This window comes from Moschus berezovskii, chromosome 5 (assembly GCF_049115385.1).
Source record: "Moschus berezovskii isolate FMDL1 chromosome 5, NW_MosBer_1.0, whole genome shotgun sequence".
Classification (NCBI taxonomy): Eukaryota; Metazoa; Chordata; class Mammalia; order Artiodactyla; family Moschidae; genus Moschus; species Moschus berezovskii.
The window spans coordinates 12,328,309-12,345,695 of NC_142464.1; the positions used below are offsets into that span (position 1 = coordinate 12,328,309).

At 37.5% G+C, this 17,387-nt stretch overlaps 1 protein-coding gene across 1 annotated transcript in view; it reads right to left on the minus strand.

The window, feature by feature from the left end:
* Nucleotides 1-3,894: 3,894 nt before the first annotated feature.
* The window catches only part of USP53 (ubiquitin specific peptidase 53), a 57,635-nt gene continuing 44,142 nt past the window's right edge, over nt 3,895-17,387 (minus strand). Inside the window, exons 15-17 of the mRNA XM_055434146.2 lie at nt 16,185-16,261; nt 6,522-6,618; nt 3,895-5,464 (exon numbers count right to left, since the gene is read on the minus strand). Of these exons, the coding sequence (XP_055290121.2) occupies nt 4,477-5,464; nt 6,522-6,618; nt 16,185-16,261 (1,162 nt within the window). The 3' untranslated portion in view covers nt 3,895-4,476. The remainder of the gene's footprint in view (nt 5,465-6,521; nt 6,619-16,184; nt 16,262-17,387) is intronic.

Here is a 17,387-nt window from a genome sequence, read left to right on the forward strand (position 1 = left end):
CTTTGATTCATGTTTTACAGTTTTTTTTTTCAAATTGTCCGATGGCTTTACAGGGGCTGAATATAAAAAGTATTTTATATGGGATTTATTACACTCATTAATAAATACATTAATGTTTTTCTCTCCCACCCAAGTACTAACCAGGCCCAACCCTGCTTAGCTTCCGAGATCGGGCGCGTTCAGGGTGGTATGGCCATAGACTAATGTTTTTCTCGCTAACATTTTAAGAGTTGGCCAGAGTTTACTATGATGCACATAATACAGTAAAATAATGTGAAATATTTAAAAACAAATTATTCAAAAGCAAGGGAAGAACTTGGAAAAAAAAAGGAGTAAAAGCTATACGAGAAAGTCCAGGTCCACAATGTATTTGCTGCAAATGCCAGTTTAATTTTTAAGTGGCCCCCTGTTGTGGTTGCTAGGTTGGTACAATTTTAGAGAAAGTTTATAGCATCCAGTGCTGGAAGGCTAGAGGGCATGTCATCTTTACCTGATGCTTCCCCTCACTTTTAAGCCCTTGAACTCAGTGAAACACAACTATGTGTTTCAAACCTAATTTTTATTACGTCTGTATTAAGAATGCTTGTGGCCAAAACATATTTATTATAATGTCTGTAACTTTTAATACTTCAGCAGAGTCACCATATTTACTCATTGAGCAAATATTTGAGCAGTTCCTGTGGGCCAGGTACAGCACTGAACAAAACAAAAATCCTTACCTTCATGGAGCTACATTCTTTATCTAAATATGTTGATAATTTTATTTCTAAGCGTGATCAGCTAGCATTTAATCCAAAAGGTCACATTCCCAAAGCAGCTACTATAAGCCCTATTGTATGTATAACAGATATTAGAAATGGGCTCTTGCCCTTGAAATTGGTGATATTTTATATATTGGAATTGCCTAAATATTTTTCAGTTCCCGTAGAAACAGGGTGGAGGTCTGGTAAACTCTCCATCCTCTACTTTTTAGAATGGTGTTTAGGTTAGTGTGAAATCTGGGATTGATTTTGGAGGACTCTAGCCTAATGCTGACTGTGAGGTTAACAGTTACGCCTTCAGAGAACCTAAGAAATCTGCCTGAAGAGAGCATTTTAGGCTTGAAGCATCTAGACAAACACATAACTGGGATTTCATTGAGGTTACCAAACAGACTATGAATAGTTTCTGTGCTGCTTGCTAATAATTTTGTCCAGGAAATGGTTATTACACAGACAAATTAGTTGTGATTTGCTTTCATTTTAACTAATTACTTGTGTGTTAGGTCACACACAAAGATTTATAATCCATACCACCTTTCTGAGCCTAAAATCAACCTCCTACCACAACTCTTGAATATTTCAATGTCCTGCAGATGAAATCATGCCTACCACTGTGCCATCTCAGATAATACAGTGTACTTGTAGGCTTTTAAACTAGATAAATGGGACACCGGGAACAATTTGGCAAACTTGCTAGAATAAAAATAAAGACATCAAAAGAATAACATCCAAGTGATTTTAGTCTGATCAATTCCTTTGTAAATTTCACAGTTTCACTAAGTGAAATGATTGTATTAACCATTTGAAATCAATTGGCTAATGAGCAACTGTGGTGAAGTCTTTAGAAGTCTATTAACCTGAAATTTTTAGGATGTAAAGTGCTCCATATACCTAGTCCCTAAATGGCATGGGAATACACTCAGAGGCTACAAAATTATTTAGTGAGGACATTTAATGTAGGCGTTACGCTCTAGGGAAAGGGTCACCAACTACCCAAATCTGGCCCATTTGCCTCCTCCTGTGAGCTAAGAATGATTTTTACATCTTAAAATGTTTGAGAAAAAAGCAAAAAGAGTATTTCATGAAGTGGAAATGATGTGAAATCCATGTTTCAATGCTGCTAAAGTTTTACTGGAGCAGAGACAAGCCTATTCATTAGCATGTTATGTAAATATTACGTTCTGGCTGTTTTCTCACCACCCTGGCAGAATTGCGTGGCTATTACAGAGATCTTAAGGTACACCAGGCCTCGGTGATTATATTTACTCTCTAACTCTTTAAAGAAAGTTTATCAGCTCCTATGGGAGCTCTCCTTTAGACCTTGCTGGAGCTGAACTCTTAAGAGTCTCCTGTGATAAATTTTTTTGATCAGTGATATTCCAAGTTCACCCCTGAACTTTAAATTGACCTACGTTTCCCATAAAATACATAATTCACAGGGATGAGAGAGGAATCAACAGTTCATGAATGCAAAGAAAAGTCCAACCATATTAAAAATCAGTTTACCCCCCGCCAAAATTTTGAACCAGAAGCAACTGACTTCACATGAAAATACTCTGAAGTATTTTGAACATTACAGCTGTTGGTTGTGTTATTTTGAAAGTTATCATAATCTTATAACCAGAAGAAAACATGTATAAAAATAAATAGTCACCCTAGAAATTAAAACTTCACATATGAATGATTATTAGTAAATACATATTCTGTCTATATTTGGAGTGTTGTGTCAACAAAAACAAATGGTCGGTTTCTAGTTTGTTAGTACTACAACGTAATTTGGGAGGTTTTAACTGGACAGCAGTACTTTAAAGAGCCCCCAAATCAGACATTTCTGTGTGATGTCTACAACTCGATTGTGAGTGAAACTTCATACAAACCTATGAGATTGTTAAGTATCAGAAATCAGTTTAAATGTTTCAAATAATACATTTTCAACTGGACATAAAAACAAACTACACAAAGTTTTTGAAAATTATTAAAAATACTTGAAGCTCATTTTTCTAGTATTTTACAATATAAAAGCAGTAATTAAATACACTGACATTTCAAGTACAATTTTACAAACTTTACAATATTTACAAACTTTCCATACTAAAAGCTATGTTAAAAAAAGCTTTCTTAAAAGATTAAATTTTACTTAGTTGATATTCAAGTATTTCTACATTAAGAGAATATAAAATAATAATCACCTACTGTTACAGTTAGAAACTTCTCTAGGTGGAAGACAAAATTTGATCAAGATCTGGTAACTGGGTGAGCTTAGACTTGTACAAGCAATTACTTTCTACTTATCTAGAATTATTCAGTTTTAATCATTAACATTTTGGAATACTTTAACAATTTATGGAACTGGTCAAAATACTGAATTTACTAATCTACAGAATTATTATGTTTTATATATAAAATTTACCCAAATTCTCAGTTTGCTGCTGCTGCTGCTAAGTCACTTCAGTCGTGTCCGACTCTGTGTGACCCCATAGACGGAAGCCCACCAGGCTCCCCCATCCCTGGGATTCTCCAGGCAAGAACACTGGAGTGGGTTGCCATTTCCTTCTCCATGGACAATATGAAACTATTCTAAACCACAATTAGTTTACCAGTTTAGTACAAAATTAAATGACAACTATGAATAAGGCAATTAAAGTACTTATTTCCACTTGTAATGATAAAAATAGAAAACTTTTTTTTTTTAAATAAAGCCTCCGTGAAAGTAAGTGGGGTAAAATTATTGTTTAGAGCAGAAGAAAGGGAGGGATGCTCAATTTAATGCATTTCATTAAAATTAAACCTATATGAAAGGCAAATATTTTGTCTGGAAACCCTCAAGACTGAATATCATTAAAATGGGCTGACAACCTACAAATATGTACTATTATAGCAGGGAAAATTTAGGCAGTCACAGTGATATTCTTTAAAAAAAGGCTTTAGGTTAATTCTTAACACTGGTTATTAGCAGCCCAAAGTAAACCAAACCAAAATAAAAACCTTTCATATTTCATATAAAACTAGAAAAAATGTAACAAATAAATATACTAAAGTGAAGTATTTTAATTATTTTTAACTTACATGACTGAAGTAATGTTTATAAATACATACACAGAGGATACTCTGAAGGTAAAACTTCTGGGAGCAAAATTAAGTCTCTTCCAACCTTGAGAATTTAATTAAAAATTGCTTTATCATTAAGGCTTTTTTCCTGAAATGCTATCAATTTCATGGGTTGATTTTTTTTTTTTAAGACACTTGAGGAGTCATATGTAGTAGACTGTCACAGAAGTCAAAAGCAAATGGGTGAAGCCTTCTTTTGGCTACCCATTAGAAAGTGCTTCCTCATAAAGCAAATACTACTGGACCATGCAAACTACCTGCCATCTGCTACCTTTCGGTTAGCACAGTTTACCAGTCTACATACGGGTACTGCTTAGTTTAATACTTACGGGTCTACCAGTCAAAAAATAAAGGGTCAAATTACATTTTCACTCAACTGCAGTGTGTGAAAAATGCCTTTCTGGACACGCCCTGATTTTCTATTTTTTGAGGCATGCCAAGGCTATTCAGAGGGAATTTCCAAAATACCCAATAAGTTGATTTTCACAAGATAAAAGATCTGTATAGAAAGTTAAAGTGATTAATGAGTAATAATGTCATGGTTTTAATTTCATATAGAACTAGGTTCGGTCAGTTGATTGTTAAATGGTCTCTGAGCAGTTATCATTTATCTATGACAGTGAACACCAGGTTTATGGTTTTGCTCAGAAGGGCACTTTGAACCAGAGCTACTGTGTAACACAGGCCCTAGCTCTCTTTCGCTCTGAGACAGTGAATTATCACAAAAGCCACCGCTCTCTGGAAAGCAAAGCTTGGGCCTCTGATGGTATTTCAGTCTGTATGTATCAGTCATGCAGCTATCAACTGAAAAATAGGTAGTTAACGAAACTGTCTCATTTGGACCTGTAGAACTAGAGTTTGTTTCTGGCTGGCAGAAAGCACCAACAGCTGCACCTGAGTCTGCTTGAAAATCTTTAGTTGAAGAGTTGGATGGGGTGTTTGATGTGTTGCCAACATACTCTTTTGCTTGAAATGTGTCCTTAAATCTTTCATCGTTCACATACGGACTCATGTCTACGCCTGGCTCTGAGGCTGTACTCAGACTGTGCTTCAGAAGACTAGAAGAGTTAGTCTTAAATGTCTCTGTTAGTCTGGAATTGGGAGTAGAATCATTTTTCTCTGACTGTGGCACACTGGTCATAGCATATTTCTTTGGTGGCAGAGGGGGTGGTGCATTCTGGCAAACAAGTTTCGGCATCTGACAACCGTCAGATCTACAGGTTGACTGAACCAGATGTTCCCTGGGTAGAGAGTTCTCAGAGTAACATCGTTCCATCATATTTTGCTGTTGGATGAGGGGAGCAGTTTCTGGCTTTGACCCCACGGTTCTCATGTGTGAAGACCATGATGAAGATGGTGAGACTGTTTCATTACTGTTCACTCTCTTTCCAGAACCAGAGTTATCATCAATGTGGAAAAGCAAACCTGTTCGCTCACACTTTTCTATATTAAGCCACTCAGAAAACTTGGGTTCACTTGATTTTTCAAGTTTCTGTTCATCTGACTGGTGGGTATGCTCTCTGACTGTGTGGTCCTTGAGTATTTCAGGATTGGATGAAGGGAATGTCTTTCCATTGGTTTCATGTATATGTGACCTGAAAAATAAAAACAAAGCTAAAACACCATACGTAAATATGCAAAACTGGAGGGAAAAGAAAAACACTTGTCCCATTGTTTAACTTCCCAATATAGTGTTTATGTTATTGGTATAACATAACAGAAATGGAAACCATTAACAATTACAACCATTAACAATTTAAACTCTCTGAAACCAAAACCTTTATGCTAGAATACATAAATGTTTACCAGAAACATCATTACCAATATCAGATTTGTAATAATTAGAAGTATAATTTTTTTAAAGGAGCAAATTTCCAGGAAATCCCTGGTGGTCCAGTGATTAGGACTAGGTGCTTTCTTACCTGGGCCTGGGGTTCAATCTCTGCTCAGGGAACTAAGATCCTACAAACTGTAGTATGACCCCCCAAAAAACGTTTCAACTTACAAACACTGAAATTACATTTATTGTTATAAATAATAGCACAGACTTAAGGAAACTGTTACTAGCAAATAACTCAATACTCTAAAACACTTCCCAAACAACATTACAATGTTTATAGCAATAAAAGTACTTTTATTTATAATGCCATAAGGATAGGATACTAATTTAAAATAATCAGGCTTTTACTTAATAATATCCAAGATGAACAGAAATAGTATCACATTACAAATTATTTATCTTCATGTGATTATTTTCTCCTGTGAATTACATGAAATTCAATTACAGTACAAAAATGAAGAGTTGAGGCTCTGCCAAGTAGATTAGAACTCTACTGAAATCTCAGCTCCATTGGCTTGGGGCAAATTACTTAATCTAAATCCCAAATTTTTTGTAAAATACCATCTACCTCAATGCTGTGAGGATTAAAACAAACAATCATTTATTGTACAAGGAACTTTGTATGCTCCCCCATCATTAAGGTCTACATCCTTTTAATGATTCCCAATAAAATATGCATCATAACACTTTAGACCCACGGTTTTCAGCTAAGTATGTATGCCTATCACGCAGCTAAGAATGCCTTTCTGATAAAGAATTCCTATTATACATGCATTTAGAAGATTCTAATATTTCCAAACAGCTATGATTACCTTTTCATCAAAGGATTTCTTATTTGTAGATGTGATTCTGGGTGGAACTCATGAGCTTTAGAGGCTACGTCTAAGTTCTTGAGTTCTCTTTTAAAGCCTGAGGAGAAAAATAAGAAAAACAAAATTATGTAAATGATCTTTCAGAATTTACTCCGTCTATACGTGAAGTGAAAGCCGCTCAGTCGTGTCCAACTCTTTGCAACCCCATGGACTCAGTCCATGGGATTTTCCAGGGTAGAATACTGGAGTGAGCAGCAGGTTCTCCTGTATTGCAGGAGGATTCTTTACCATCTGAGCCACAAGGGAAGCTCAAGAACACGAGTGGGTAGTCTATCCCTTCTCCAGCGGATCTTCCTGACCCAGAAATCAATACTTCTCCATAATTTACATAAGGTTTTCTATAAACAGGTAATTCTCTCCCAAATTAACAGACAAAAACTAGTTCTTCAAGCCTTTGCTCAAATAATACCTTTTCTGAACCCTTTATTCGAAAGTAATGGTTCTTTCCTCAATTTATTACACATGAAAATGTCAGCAATGCCCAAAAAGTGTTATTCTTGATGGGTCATGTGGAACTGAATTTCCCATATACCGATGAAATGGTGGAAAGATCCTACATTTGAAAACAGATGCCTTGAGTTGCCTGCCAATGCAGGAGACAAGAGAACTAGGATTCGATCCCTGAATGGGGAAGACCCCCTGGAGGAGGGCATGGCAACCCCACTCTGGTATTCTTGCCCGGAGAATCCCATGGACAGAGGAGCCTGGCGGGCTACAGTCCATGGGGTCGAAAAGAGTCGGACACAGCTGAAGCGACTTAGCACAGGTACACAACTTAAGTTGAAGTTTGGACTCACTGTTTATTGGTTCAGTTCAGTTCAGTTCAGTCGCTCAGTCGTGTCCGACTCTCCGCGACCCCATGAATCACAGCACGCCAGGCCTCCCTGTCCATCACCAACTCCCAGAGTTCACTCAAACTCATGTCCACAGAGTCGGTGATGCCATCCAGCCATCTCATTCTCGGTAGTCCCCTTCTCCTCCCGCCCCCAACCTTTCCCAGCATCAGTCTTTTCCAGTGAGTCAACTCGTCACATGAGGTGGCCAAAGTATTGGAGTCTCAGCTTCAGCATCAGTCCCTCCAATGAACACCCAGGATCGATCTCCCTTAGGTTGGACTGGTTGGATCTCCTTGCGGTACAAGGGACTCTCAAGAGTCTTCTCCAACACCACAGTTCAAAAGCATCAATTCTTCGGCAATCAGCTTTCTTCACAGTCCAACTCTCACATCCATACATGACCACGGGAAAAACCATGTTACTTTATATTAAAACCAACTTTAAAAACTTATACCACCTTACAGTCTAGGTTTCTTCCTTTACATAATGAGATACTGCTATCTATTTTACCTGCTTCACAGGAATATTAGGAACATCAACTGAATTAAAATGAGTGAGAGGGTATTATGATAACATGTAAAATGTCATTCTACCATGAACTGCTGCTGCTGTTGCTAAGTCACTTCAGTCGTGTCCGACTCTGTGTGACCCCATAGACGGCAGCCCACCAGGCTCCCCCGTCCCTGGGATTCTCCAGGCAAGAACACTGGAGTGGGTTGCCATTTCCTCCAATGCATGAAAGTGAAAAGTGAAAGTGAAGTCACTCAGTCATGTCTGACTCGTAGCGACCCCATGGACTGCAGCCCACCAGGATCTTCTGTCCATGGGATTTTCTAGGCAAGAGTACTGGAATGGCTTGCCATTGCCTTCTCCGCCACCATGAACTAGCTACCATTTATTGACTGCTTACTCAGTTTTAAGAAGTTGATAATAGTTATTTCACTTATCATCTTTACAGTTGAAAACCATTTTTACTTGAAAAGACAATGGACCAACTTCAGTTATTCAGAATTGAGCATCTGACATACATTTTCTTGAAAATGAAAGAAGTGAACCTTGTCATTTCAGGAAAACAACTGGCAGTATTTATTGCCAATGATAAAATTCAAGCTTTTGGATGAAAGCAAGAGTTTTGGAAAACCTGTATTTACCACCATGAGTTTTGTAGTTTTCCAATAATTAAGACATTCTGCTAATATCTATGGTAATATTTTAAAATGTGTTCTTCAGAAAGATATATACAGAAATGTAACAACATTTGGAAGGCTTACATAATTTAGCAATCTAAGCCTCTGTCTTTGACAGCTGCTGCTGCTGCTGCTAAGTCGCTTCAGTCATGTCCGACTCTGTGCGACCTCATGGACAGCAGCCCACCAGGTTCCCCCGTCCCTGGGATTCTCCAGGCAAGAACACTGGAGTGGGTTGCCATTTCCTTCTCCAATGCATGAAACTACTTTATGACTAAAAAAAAAAAAATAGTAGTATCAGAAAGAATCTTAACTATTTTTCATCCTTTAAAGTCAGAAATTTCTAAGTTGAAGTTATAATTTCCCATCCACTGTGATTTTAACTACAGAATGTTTATTTACTTCTTAACTTATCTGTAACTTAAAGTTTAATATTCACAAATACAAAAAGAATTAAATACTCAATTCTCAAAGTATCCATCCACACAATGGGCAGCAGGAGGCAGCAGAGGTTTTATAAATATGCTTTAAATTTTAATGTCACTGGCAGGCATTCAACCAAGTGGTCTGACTTCAGAATTCCAACCAACTTAAAAATAGATGTGTTATTTTTCTCTTCTGCTGACACAGACATCCATGTGTCTTTACCGAGAATTTTGGCTCCAGGTTCTTTGCAAATCTAAGAGTTGGATTTTAACACTTGACAAAGAAGCTACTTCAACATCAACACAAGGAGCTTTAATTAATAATGCTAATTTTGGTACTGTATACAAACCTAAAGCCCAACAGTCAAGAAATCAAAATATATTTACTTAATTAAAAAAGGTAACCTAGGTTTAAAACAGACTTACATAACAAGAAAGCCAAACTGCTATTCTAGACCCTATAATCCTCACTGTTGTTATATACGAAGATTTCAGACTAAAAAAATAATAGTGCAACTACAAAGCCTAGAAATCCAAGAGCAATAACCTAATCAATGATCTGATTTACAGTAAAAAGATAGTTAAAATTTGAATACTTTAGAAAAAAAATCACTAAACTTTAACTGTATAAATATTTCTGGCTAAATTTACTACATGCCAAAAGGAACAGATAACTTTAGTATGTAATAATCTACTCTATCACATACCAAATTTGGGGACAATACGAAATAAAAAGCAACAAGTCTTCCTTTCTCACTGTTATTTTACTTTAAAGAAAGAGCAAATAATGCTATTTTGATACAAATTAAATTTCAACACTGAAAGTTTATGGTTTTTAAAAATATGTAAATATTTGATGATGCTGGGCCACAGCAACTACCTCTCAATGGTCAGTGAAGCTCCTAGAGAAAATAAACTTAGTATGCATAGAGACAAAATCAACTGTTAAAAGTACCTCTAAAGTATATTCTTTAGATATACTTTCTAATGTGTTTATTTTAAATGAATATACTCTAAAGTTTGCAAAAAAAATCTTAAGAGAAAAAAATCATCAAACTTATGTATACATATATATTTTTTGATTAAAATATCTTTCATTTACTAATTTTAGGATTTGATAACATTAAGGATAGTGTATTCACTTAGCATAATGGAGGTACAGATTTTTTTATAATAAGAATTAAGGAGATCAACAGATTTTTTTTTGACCACTGATTAACTCCTTTCACTCTTTCTTGTCCTTTGCAAGATCAAGACTCTCAGCTTGCACCAACCCTGACTTTGATTAACTGAGGTTAAGTATTACAGACTCCAAAGTAAATGGCAAAAGGTTTTGAAAGGCCTAATAATTCCTTTGTGATTAGTTACTTACAATCTGCAAATATCTTAACATACATTCATTTCAGTAGATAACCTTACTCCACAGAGAAAAGAGTCCATTAGGTATGAACTCTTTCAAAGGATTCATCTAACATAATACATACTGAATAGGACCCATACTCACCTTTATCTCTCCCATTACAGAAAAACTACCACTCCTTTAATTTGAAGCCTTCTCTGTTTCACTTTCACTCTACTTCCAGAGATCTTATTCCATGACTTACTGTTTTGTCCTAGTCTTAATTTTCACACCTTTCTCCTCCTCTGTACATTAGTCCCTTACCTTCTGTAACATAAATGCAAAACGAAGAGCTCGATTTCATTTTTCTCCTTTAGTTTCCCTGGTGGCTCAGCTGATAAAGAATCTGCCCGCAATGCAGGAGACCTGGGTTCAATCCCTGGGTTGGGAGGATCTCCTGGAGCAGGGAACAAATCCACTCCAGTACTCTGCCCTGGAGAATTCCATGGACTGTATAGTCCATGGGGTTGCAAAGAGTTGGACACAACTGAGAGACTTTCACTTCACTTCTTTACTATTCACAGAAGGATTTTGACAGACCTATGCATTTATTTACTGCTTTTTTATTTACTTTTTATTTTACTGTAACCTTTTCTGAAAAACTTTTAGTTGGAAGATAACTTCAAAAAAGTTCAGAAAAGCTGAAAGACTAAAACTACTACAAAGAATACCTACCTGTATATCCTTAACCCAGATTCACCTATTATTATCATTTTACCTTTCTTTTTTTCTGAACCATTTGAGAATAAGTTACAAACATCATGGCCCCTTACTTCTAAACACTTCAGTTCTACAACATTCCTGGTTCGATTCTGCTGTGCCTCTAACACTGCTTTCACTAGGTCACTAATGCCTTATTAGCTGCTAAATCAAACTAGCAGTTTTTAATCCTTATTCTGCTTTACCTGTGACCATTTTTCTTCGTGAAGCTCCCCATTTTCCTAGTTTCCTCTGCTACATTTTCTCATACTTTCCAGTTACTACTCATTCTTTTCCAAAGTTGCTCCTTTGCTCTACCTTAGCTCATCTCTTCTAGTCAACAAACCCCATGTTCCTTCATCTACCTTCTGCCCTGAAATCTCATGTTTTCCTGACTGATGCTGTTAACGTCTGTGGCATTCAATTCTCATATGTTGATGGCTACCGATACATAATGTTTCCTGCATTCCAGACCTTTGTTAACTGTCTAATAAAACTATTTGCCTAAAATGACAAACCAAACAAATCCAAAACTAAATCTGACATCCCCACTCGATGCCAAAATATGAGGGCTTCCCAGGTGGCCCAATGGTAAAGAATCTGACTGCCAATGGAGGAGATGTAAGAGACAAGAGTCATTCCCTGGGTCAGGAATATTCCTGGAGGAGGAAATGGCAACCCACTCCAGTATTCCTGCCTGAAAAATCCCATGGATAGAGAAGCCTGGTGAGCTACAGTCCATGCAGTCACAAAGAGTCAGATACAACTTAGCGACCGAGCACTCTCACCCCCCAAATTTGTCTTTTCTTCCCCTATTCCTCCAATTAGTAAATGGTGAATCCACTTACGTAAGACCCAAATATGGCTACTCGTAACTTCCTACTTTTCCTGCACTGTGTACATCTGTCATACAACCTGACTCCATTGTCCACATATTCCTATAATCTCTGAAATTTTCTTTCTTGACATAGATACAGCCTTAGTTTATCTTTTCACCCCTAAGCTATTAAACTCTGTATCTAATTTTTACCCCACTGCTCTAAATTCGCCCTCTACACAGCCACTAAAAAGTCTTGTCTACAATGCACATTGGGGTACACTACTCTCCTTGTCCTTTGATGCCTTCCCACTTCTCAGGATTTAAAAATAGCAGAAAAGTTTCATCATGATTTGGCTTCTCTCTAGCCTCTATCCATCATCGCAGAATTTCCATAGATGCATTCCAGCCTTGTATATAACAAATTACCTGTATTCGTCCAATATGTGGTATCTTCTCCTGACCATGTACTTTTGAACATGTCATTCCTTCTGTTTTAAATGTAATTTAAGTCATTTGAAATTATCCCCATTAGTGACCCATTTTTAATACAGCAGCTAATGCAAATGATAACCCTGTATACGAGACAGCAGAAGAGACACAGATGTATAGAACAGTCTTTGGGACTCTGTGGGAGAGGGTGAGGGTGGGATGATTTGGGAGAATGGCACTGAAACATGTATGTTGTCATATGTGAAACGAATCACCAGTTCAGGGTTGATGCATGTCACAGGATGCTCGGGGCTGGTGTGCGGGGATGACCCAGACGGAGGATAAAGGGAGGAGGGAGGTGGGAGGGGGGTTCGGGAGGGGGAACTCATGTACACCTGGGGCGGATTCATGTCAATGTATGGCAAAACCAACCAATATAATATTGTAAAATAATTAGCCTCCAATAAAAAAATAAATAAATAAAAAGAAAATATATTAAATACAGGAGCTAAAATAATCTAAATGTCACTGTGGGATTTCAACAATGTTTCCAAATAATAGCTTTAGGCAATGTAAGTATTTTTTCTATTTGCAACAGAACCCATACATATAACATGCTATATAGTATCTCTAACAGTGAAAAATTATCAGTGAAATAACTACAGTGGCATTACTTTAGTAAATTTTAAGTTCTCTACCAGTACATAAACTTATACAGACTAATATTAAAAGCTGACTTAAATGTCAAACAGAATATAGAAATTGAAAATTTTTTTCTAAGGTCCTTTAACTTTGTGAAAGTCTTTTATCCATGGATAGAAAGTGATTCTTCAGGTCAATAATGTACATGTGCCCCATTTTATAAATAAGAAATAGGAGAAATCCAAGAAAATGACACCATGCCACAAAAAATTGAATTGTGCTTTACTGGGAAAAAAAAAAAAATCCACACAGGGCAACCTTTTAGCTTAGGAAATAAACTGCTATACCCACTTGAACATGTTCTTAATCAAAGACTAGGGGAGGGGAACACACATATGGATAGCATGAGGCATGCACTTTAATAAAGGTTCCCTAAGCAAAGACTGGGCTTCCCAGATGGTGCTAGTGGCTAAAAAAAAAAACAAAAACACGCCTGCCAATGCAGGAGTCTTAAGAAATGCGGTTTTAATCCCTGGGTCTGGAAGATCCCCTGGAGGAGGGCCTGGCATCCCACTCAAGTATTCTCACCTGGAGAATCCCACGGACAGTAGAGCCTAGTGGGCTACAGTCCATCGGGTCACAGAGAGTCACACACGACTGAAGTGACTCAGCATGAACGCACACAAGCAGAAACTAGCTTAAAGAACTCTTACAGGTTTTGAAGTTTATTAAATAAGAAATAATATTTGTAATGTAATGCAATTAATGTAAATAAAAGGTAGGTTACATAAAACCACAAAAAGATACCACCTCATACCCACTAAGATGGCAATTATTTAAAAAAAATAGAAAATAACAAGTACTGGTGAAGAGGTGGAGAACCTGTAATCTTTGTGCACTGCTGGTAGAAATGTAAAATGCTGCAGCAGCTATGGAAAACAGTGTAGTGGTTCCTCAAAAATTAAACATAAAAGTGCCAAAGGATCCAGCAATTGCACTTCTGGGTAAAAGCAGGGATTTCAGGTAACTATATAAATAGGAGCATTTCATACAATAGCCAAAAGGCAGAACCAACCCAAATGTGGACAAACAAAATATGTTACATCATATAATGTAATGTTATTCAGCCTAAAAAAGGAGTGGAATTCTGACACACGGAGGAACTCTGAAGACACTGTGCTAAACGAAATAGTGAAAGTGAAAGTCGTTCAGTCATGTCTGACTCTTTGCAACCCCATGAACTGTATAGTCTCTGGACTTCTCCAGGCCAGAATACTGGAGTGGGTAGCTGTTCCCTTCTCCAGGGGATCTTCCCAACCCAGGGATCGAACCCAGGTCTCCTGCATTGCAGGCGGATTCTTTACCAGCTGAGCTACAAGGGAAGCCCAAGAATACTGGAGTAGTCTATCCCTTCTCCAGGGGATCTTCCCAACCCAGGAATTGAACCGGGGTCTCCTGCATTGTAGGCAGATTCTTTAAAAACTGAGCTATGACAGAAGCCCATTAACTAACGAAATAAGCCAGTTGTAAAAAGACAAATACTGTATAATTCCACTTATATGAGGTATCTACAGTAATCAAATTTGAAAAGACAGAAAGTAGAACAGCAGTTGTCAGGGGCTTGAGGAAGGAGAAAATGGGGAGTTGTTTAATGGGATAGAGTTCAATTTGAGAAGTTGAAAGAATTATGGAGAAAGATGCTAGTGACGGTGGCAAAACAATGTGAATGTAGTTATAATCATGCAATCTTAAAAATGATTAGGATGACAAATTTTGTGATGTATTTTATAATTAAAAAGAATATTTTTAAGTGGGCTACATATATACTCTTCATATTAAGTGGGGAAACCCACTACAGAGTTCTTACAGCAATGCACTCCAAACCATCAAAATTTCTATGACCCTGTGTTTTTATTAATGTCAGGAAGCAAGCATCATTTTGTATAGAGCACTGAACCTGCAATTATTGTTCAGTTTTTACTGACTTTGGCTGTTGATTTTTTTTGGCCAACCCCTTACTGTTTCCTGTAATACTTGGTTACCAGACTTTTATCAGATTTTTAAAACAGGCGAGACATTTTATATGGGAAAGGAAGGCTATTTCCTTAATATAAGTGTTTCCTTCTGATATTATACCATCTGAAGAAAACAAAATACTTAAAACATTTAATCAAATTTAACATCTGCAACCTGAAAAATAATCTCCATAAAAGCCTTAAGGAATATAAAGACTAAAATCAAACTTCAAAATGTGTTCATCATGGCTGTTTTTCATTGTTAAAAATTATATCCCTTCTAATCCTCTGAATTCTAAAATTTGAAGACAATGTCTTTGACTGCAACCTCTATAATCCCCTTGCTCATCATTTTCCTTGAACCCCATTTCCCAAATTCTTCAGGTATAACCTCTCAGTAAGAATCCCACATTCTATACACATTCAAACATGTAATTTTCTTTGCTTCTGAGCTACTGTATGTTGCTAACAAATCACCCATAATAATGTCACACCATTACACATTTACTGCTTCCAAACTGAACTTTTCCAGCAGGCTGTTAATCAGGTTTTCTGCATGCGGCAGACATCAGGACTGTTCACACAGACTGACCGCACTGGTAAACTGCCCTTTTCCACCCTCTGTGATATTAGCCTGACTGTGAAGACTTGCTCGGCCAGTGAGATGTGAGCGGAAGCGCCTGGATCGTTTCTGGGTTGAAAGTTTTAAAAGCTTACACGTGACTGATTCCCACACTGTGTCCCCTTCACTGCCCTCTCCGGCAACACTGCAGTAATTAGAGACCTGGTGGAGATGTGGGTACCATGCGTCCCCGGCCCTGAGACGTCACCAGGAAGAGACAGCATGCTGACCTCGACAGGACACGTGTTGTGAGCAAGAAACAATCTTGTGTTAAGACACTGAGATTTTCAGGTTGTCACCACTGCATAGCCCAGAATCTAGCCTAGCCTGGCTGACACACTGGCCCTTCTTCCTACTTCCTGAAGTAGCTATTTGCATCCTTTAAGACTTCAAGCATAAACTCTCCCAACTTCCATCCTCATTACTCATCAACTCATCAGCAGAAGGACTGTTTTCAGCGTCTTTACTCTTAATATCATGATTTACTTTTTACTGCTACTATTACAATATATTTAAATAAAAATTTTACCTTCTAAGTGACTTTTGCTCTGTTGGGAGGTATAGTTCACATGTTCTGTGTTTAGGTTGCTTGTCTTAGTATGATCACTAGAAAATAAAACACACACCAAACATATCAGCTATCATGGATTATTATTTACTTTACAATAAGAAAAAGAAAGGAAACAACATTTGTTAAACAATTATTATACACCATGTGCTACTCTAGGGAATTAATTACATCTCACAACAATACTTAAAAGTAGTTAATATCCTCATTTTACAACAGTTATTATCCTCATGTCACAGATTAAGGCTGTGAAAGTCAAATTAATTTGCTCAATAACTTAAATCAAAGAAGCACAAGCAGGAATCAAGATTGCTGGGTGAAATATCAATAACCTTATATATGCAGATGACACCACCCTTATGGCAGAAAGTGCAGAGAAACTAAAAAGCCTCTTGATGAAAGTGAAAGAGGAGAGTGAAAAAGTTGGCTTAAAGCGCAACATTCAGAAAACTAAGATCATGGCATCTGGTCCCATCACTTCATGGGAAATAGATGGGGAAACAATGGAAACAGTGTCAGACTTTATTTTTTTGGGCTCCAAAATCACTGCAGATGGTGACTGCAGCCATGAAATTAAGACGCTTACTCCTTGGAAGGAAAGTTATGACCAACCTAGATAGCATATTAAAAGGCAGAGATATTACTTTGCCAACAAAGGTCCATCTAGTCAAGGCTATGATTTTTCCACTGGTCATGTATGGATGTGACAGTTCAACTGTGAAGAAAGCTGAGCATCAAAGAATTGATGCTTTTGTACTGTGGTGTTGGAGAAGACTCTTGAGAGTCCCTTGGACTGCAAGGAGATCCAACCAGTCCATCCTAAAGGAGATCAGTCCTGGGTGTTCATTGGAAGGACTGATGCTGAGGCTGAAACTCCAATACTTTGGCCACCTCATGAGAAGAGCTGACTCATTGGAAAAGACCCTGATGCTGGGAGGGATTGGGGGCAGGAGGAGAAGGGGATGACAGAGGATGAGATGGCTAGATGGCATCACCGACTCGATGCATATGAGTCTGAGTGAACTCCAGGAGTTGGTGTTGGACAGGGAGGCCTGCTTTGCTGAGATTCATGGGGTCGCAAAGAGTCAGACACGACTGAGTGACTGAACTGAACTGAACTGAAGCCTATCTGGTTACAAAGTCCTGATTTTTCTAATACCTTAA